Source organism: Hypomesus transpacificus, chromosome 2, assembly GCF_021917145.1.
Source record: "Hypomesus transpacificus isolate Combined female chromosome 2, fHypTra1, whole genome shotgun sequence".
In the NCBI taxonomy this organism is placed as follows: domain Eukaryota; kingdom Metazoa; phylum Chordata; class Actinopteri; order Osmeriformes; family Osmeridae; genus Hypomesus; species Hypomesus transpacificus.
Genome location: NC_061061.1, coordinates 8,412,028 through 8,418,302, shown reverse-complemented (window position 1 = coordinate 8,418,302; position 6,275 = coordinate 8,412,028). Strand labels below are relative to the sequence as shown.

The 6,275-nt window shown below is 47.6% G+C and overlaps 1 protein-coding gene across 1 annotated transcript; it reads right to left on the bottom strand.

Annotated features, from left to right (window-relative positions):
* Positions 1–3,624: 3,624 nt before the first annotated feature.
* scrt1b (scratch family zinc finger 1b) lies at positions 3,625–5,575 on the bottom strand. Its single transcript, XM_047040118.1, has 2 exons — positions 5,439–5,575; positions 3,625–4,610 (listed from the first exon to the last, which is right to left on the bottom strand). The coding sequence occupies exons 1-2, from the start codon at positions 5,551–5,553 to the stop codon at positions 3,886–3,888; spliced, it is 840 nt and encodes a 279-aa protein (XP_046896074.1). The 5' UTR covers positions 5,554–5,575; the 3' UTR covers positions 3,625–3,885.
* Positions 5,576–6,275: the final 700 nt, after the last annotated feature.

The following is a 6,275-nucleotide window of genomic DNA, read 5'->3' as shown; positions in this document are numbered from 1 at the left end:
GCTCCGAGCCAAGTACTAAACATACACGCACACACACACACACACACACACGGCAATATGTCTTAGGGCGGAAATGAACACACAGACACTTATACACACCCCCACACGCACACAAACCCACACCACCACCATATACTGCAGGCGATGCTTCTGACTGTGTCCTAACAGATCACTGCTAATGTCTTCTGAGGGCGTCTACTCACAGGCTATAATAAACCTCTCTATCTGCCCAGAGCCTGTTGCTATTGTACCGGAAGACTTGTAGCTGTTGGAGAGGAATCCGCAAATGAGTAGGCCGGATGGCAGCCTGGGGGGGGAGAGCTACAAGGGAGGTATGTGGGGCTTGTGAAATCACCTTGGCATGGTCAAATGGTGCCCAGGCTTCACGTTGGAGCCTATAGAAGGAGCGGGAGAGATCTTTTTATACGGGTGTGAACATGTGTCAGACCTGTGGATCTGTGTGAGAGAGCGAAGCTCCACAAATAGATAACGTAGCTGACGGGACGCGAGGTGAGAGATTCAGGTTTTTTTTCTTTCTGCGACACGGTTCAACGGCTGCGCCGTACGTTCGTTTGAGGCGGACGGCGATGCGCGTTTCAGGCGTTTTAACGTTGTGATCATTGTGAGGGTCGTGAGCGTGGCGTGAACCGTGGCATTTCTAACGGAGAGGGGAAGCGGAGCCGGCTACGTACACAACCCACAAGGTACTAGAGCTACACAGTCAGACGGTGGATGTACTGTACACACAGCGAGCACACTGCCCAGGGAATAGACTGATCCTGAGCTGCAGTGACGCCGATGCAAAAGCAAACAGATCAACGTGTGAGAGCCCCGGCACGGCTTATCTCCTGAACAGTAATGGATTCTACTGATACACTCCTGCTAGTGCAATTACCCCGCGCTTTTGGGACCCCGCTGCCGAGCTCAGCTCATAAAGCACATAATGATTCCTGCTAAATTGATGACATGGGGGTGGGGGGGGGGGGGGGGGGGGGGGGGGGGGCAGTAGAGGGACAGAGCAGGCAGATTAATTTGAGGAAGAGGAGGGATGGAGGGTTGGGAGGGGGGGGGGGGGAGGGGGACGGTTCCAGAATGAGGGACAGGAGTTGATGAGGGAGGTCAATGTGAGGTAACATATCTAGTTTAACTCCAAAGAGCCTTGAAAAGAGAGAGAGAGAGAGAGAGAGAGAGAGAGAGAGAGAGAGAGAGAGAGAGAGAGAGAGAGAGAGAGAGAGAGAGAGAGAGAGAGAGAGAGAGAGAGAGAGAGAAGGAGAGAGGGAGAGAAAGCGGAGGGAGGAACACGCAAGTTCATGCTGTAAACGGGATACATCTCTTTTAAATGTCATGACTCCTTTCATGCAGTGCATGTTGTTCAGGTATCTAGGCTAATAGCAGAATAACACAGCAAGCCGTTATTTATCACTGCTTGTGACACATACATGATACAGATTCTACATTTATGTACATTCACCATTCCTAGGCACTGCTGTCTGCAACAGATGGGGATTGGTCCACAGGTTCTACAACAAACAGCAGACCTCAAGGACATCCCTTTGGTCCGACGACAGGCAGGGTGGTTTAATAGCAACAGTGTGGTTCCCCAACCACCTCTGTCACACGTTCATCAAGCAGGGGCTTCTGTTGAATCTGAGTCCCTTAAACACACACAGTCACACACACACACACAAACATTTGCAGACAGAAGGGCCCAGGAGAATCAATAGTGGCTAATCCGTCCACACTCTAGATCAGAGAACGACCCTCCAACCAAACGATCATAACCAACACTTTTATCGTGTCCCCTCCATTCTCCCGTGTCAGCGAGTTCAAGCACGCCGCTAATTTGACTTCCCAGGAAATAGTCTCCCGGTTCGTAGGTGGCAGACCTGAATCCCAAAGAAGCCAGTCAAGAAAGCAATCAAGTGATAAGATTTATCTATGGAGAATTAAGTGGCTCTCCTCCTCTCCATTAAAAGGCGACATAGCCTGCTTTGACTCGTGAGACAGCAGCAACAGTAGAGAGGAGCAAGGCTCTCCCTGGCTGAGTGGGGAGTCATGTTTGGCAGAGAGACATGCAAAGTCATGTTGATGACATGCAGTTCTCCCGACCCCATCGACAGTGTATGTTCCTCTTACACATAGCGAAGTGGGCTAAGACACCCACAAATGGGCTTTCAGTCAACAGGGAGAGACTGAAAAGGACGATGAGGAATTGACGACAAAAGGATGTACAGACGAGAGACTTTGTTAAGATGTTCTTTATTATGAAGTGCCACAAAATGCTTTGTGTCTTGTGCTTACATTGTTTGAATACTGGCTCCAAAACTTGTAGGAGATTCTCTCCAGAGAAATCTCCTGAAATAAGGTTGTTTGATTCTTTACAGCGGTAAAAATTTTAAATCCAACGGATTATTTACAAAGCCTCCTTGCAATAAACAATAAGTTTTTTATTCTAGAATCGAAATACAAAACAGAGGTCAAGCTAATACAAGTTTCTTCTTTTCTACCTGAATCTAAAGGTTCATTGTGCTACTTTTAAGGTGGAGATGTCTAGAATGGAAGTGCTTAGAGAGTATATATCTGGGGGACATCCATGAGGCAGCAACAAGGCTTCTCCACCATCCTGTCTCGAAGCAGTGCAAAGGTCGCCATAGTGGCCTTTCAAAATCAGACTGGATGCCAGGGGCCCAATCTCAAAAGTCTTTTAATGGCTCCTCAACACCTTCTTTCCTCGCTTCCTTTTTCAAAAAACGCATCGGATGAGTAAGGATCCAAGGCCGCAACCCTGGACCCTTGTCCCCCGAGAGCATTTGAGGTGAGACAGGAGGAGTGAGGGTGTACACGTGGAAGCGAGGAGAGACTTTTGAGATCCTGCCGGACAGCCAGCCACCCTCCTTGGTGACCTCCATGGGCATCCCCACAGATGAGGAGAATCTGCTGTGAGCTGGAGCCGAGCACCACAAGCCTACGTCCTACAGTCACACTACGCTAACTAAGAGGCAGGCAGTGCATAACAAGAGAGGAAAAGAGGGTTGATCGTTTTGTATCTTCTTTTTTTTTGTCACTAACACTACATTGGCATTTTCCCTGATGTTGTATTTAATCTGTATGACTACGCGTACTGGAGTAAAACATACCTGATTTTTATAAACTGCTATACAGTAGGTAATACTTCATAAGTTTTCAAAAATACCATGCATTAAGTGATTATTGCTTTATAATTCCTCATGAGGCTCCAAGAGAAATATTGCCCATAGATATTATCTAGATTTTGGCAAAATCATAAGCTTAGTGATATTGGCATAGATTTCATTTTTTGCATGCATTAATAAGGTAACAACATAAGATCAAAGTAACACTGTAAAAGTGACATATGCTTTGGCCTGTAACAACTAGAGGTTGGCAAACTCAGAACTTATAAGTGCAAACTTCAATTACTTTAAATAGTATTTGAATGAGTGAGTTATTGATAAATAAATAATAAATAAATAAATACATAATATCTGAACATAGGAATAGAAAAGTTGAACTAAGCAAAAATGAATGAATTTACCTCGATGGAGTGTATGGTCGTTTTGCAGCAGTACATTTTATCCCAAAATCAAAACGTCTTACTTTTGTTTGGAGCAATCCACTATTGTCATCTTCATCAAGTTTTCAAAATATATGATGTCCTATCTAGGCGCTGAAAGTTTATTCTATCCAGGTGACTGGAGTAGGAAGAGAGGTGTATAAGTGCATGCGAAGATCCGTAATTCCTTCCGTTGAGTCTCAAGGAGAAAATTGTGCTATTATTAGGGTTCCATTGGAAGTGTAGGTGCGTCATGGGAAAGGGGGAGGGGCCTGGGGCTGGAGGGCTGAATGTTCTGTCTGATTATATGGAGGTCATGCCTCGAGGGAACTCATGGGCGAGAACGCGCCTTTGAAGCAGGCGGATTCATAGTGCTTGTTCAGATAAGATTTGAGCGCGAAGGTCTTGTCGCATCGTTTGCATTTGAAGTGCTTGAACGCCGAGTGAGTCTGCATGTGCGCTCGAAGGTTGGAGCGGTCAGCGAACGCCTTCCCACAGTGAGCGCAGCCAAAAGGCTTCTCACCCGTGTGTGACCTCATGTGGCCCTGCAGCAGCCAGGGTCTGCTGAAGGCCTTGCCACAGATGTCGCACTTGTGCTTGAGGTCATGCGTCAGCAGGTGCATGGCCATGGCGGGCATCGACACGTACACCTTGCCACAGGTGGGGCATTTCTTGGCCATCTTGCTGTCCAGGCTGCGGTGCGTCTGTTTGTGTCTGCTCAGGTTGGAGGACGTGGCGTAGGTTTTCCCACACTCGTTGCACGTGTGGCGCTGGATGGTCCTGGGACTGCTGATCACTTTCCTCCGTGACCTGCCGTCCGTGATGAAGAAGGCGTCCACCGTGTAGCCCTCGCTCACCGCCGTGTCCCCGTTGATGTAGCCACCGTTGAGCTCCGACTGCGGGCTGTCGGGCTGGTCCGAGTCCGGGGCCCCGTAGTCGCTGTGGATGCCGTCATAGAGAGGCTCCGGGGAGGGCACTTTGATGGCTCCGTCGCTTTCTCCATCGTACACAGACGGGCTGATGTAGTCACTGATGTAGCCTGGCGATGAAAGAACAAGATCTTTATTAAATTATTCATACATGCGTGGGGATTTAAGTGAGAGCAATCTCCTTAATAGACGCAACAAGCGAGCTGGCACCATCCCGCTTGAATGATCGACTACTGCACGTGCAATCAACCAAGGCCCATGGGTGCGATGCAGTGGGCTAATCCAGCCAGTAACAGCTTGTCTAAAACATGTTTTTTTGGAAACTACCACTGGTGCTGCTTTTGGCAGAAACTGTATAAACACAAATAAACATTATAAACACTAGCCAAAGCCTACGGTCAATGAAAACAAAGAACCATTGTCAAAAAGCTATTATTCTTTGCACCATGCTGACGTTGCACCTTCCGTCTCAAGCCACAGATAGTTGACAACACCAAAAATAAGCTATTTGTGTGATCCACTGAGAGCATAATCCGGTTAAAGATTGTAGTCTACATTGGAAATCAATGTCATTTAAGGACGCTAAGTGACATAGGTTTATCAAGTGTTTTACAGAGAACATCGACTGCGTGCAGAAATATGATGCACACTTGTAGGCTGTGAAGAAGTTCAGCATCAGAACCGTCATCCCAACTATATTAGCCTACCTGGCGGCGTTTGTACCTACATGGTAAATAACATGAAAAATACATTTGACTGTAGGCCTATTTGACAAGAAATATGTCTAACGATAATTGTGGCAACGACCGACAAGGTCCGACGGTTACACGTTGAGTCATCAGAGGAAAGCATGCACAAACATGCAAACATGGCAAAAAAGGCACGCATGCTTATTGAGCGGAGAGGAATACAGTCGTGTTACCAAATTCTGTACTCACCTTTATCGTGAATCCGCAGACTGAGGTCTGTCCTGGATCGCCCATATGAACTCTCGAGATCCGCGGATGAAAAATCATCAAGCTTCACCTTTTTGACCAGGAAGGACCTTGGCATGGTTTTTCTGCTAGACACACACGACCGGCCAGCGCGAAGTCCTCTCCTCTCCTTACACACAGTCAAAGGAGGTAATTTAAAAAACAAAAGGTTCCGATACCTGCCTGATGAAGGGAGTAGCCTATCCGGACAGCCCTCTCCCCCGTATTGCTTATGGATTCGGTTCCGCTGCTCCCCGCTCTGCAACTCCGTTTCTCGCGCAAGGAAGAAATGCAACTTCAGCACTGGACAGCTCCCTCTCGCAGGCAGGCAGACTCGCTCAGCGCAACACGAAAGAGCGGCGGCAGTACACCCTGCAGTGTGCGGCGGGATCCTTTCTCAACGTGCCAAAAGATGCAGAAAAAAAGTATGTCGCGCTCTAGAAGTGTAAGCCCTTTAAAAAAAACTGGGCAGCAGTCAGCGTAATTCAATTGCTCTCCTATTATTCCAACTCCAGGTAATATTTACATGTAGAAAAAAATGGGGTATGATGTCAGTTGAAACGCTCCGCCGCTCTGCCACTCTCGCCCGTTCCGCAGCCTTCTTGTTGCCGTGTGTCTGGCTACGTTGATCAGCTGTTGGGATTTATATGGCGCAGCGATCAGGTGGGAGATGGAAATGGAAGAGCTTAATTTAATCCATCAGAGATCTCCAGGGAACAACATTGGGCCCGGATGATTTATTGATGCTGTTACTCGTCTCCCCTTCCTAGTTTTTTTTTTGTGAAGGAGTGCGCCGCCATG

Bases quoted from the DNA above. Each gene is read 5' to 3' on its own strand.
- scrt1b (XM_047040118.1), bottom strand. From the start codon at position 5,553: ATGCCAAGGTCCTTCCTGGTCAAAAAGGTGAAGCTTGATGATTTTTCA. The intron at 4,611-5,438 runs GTGAGTACAGAA...TTTCATCGCCAG, and splicing joins TCTGCGGATTCACGATAAAG to GCTACATCAGTGACTACATC.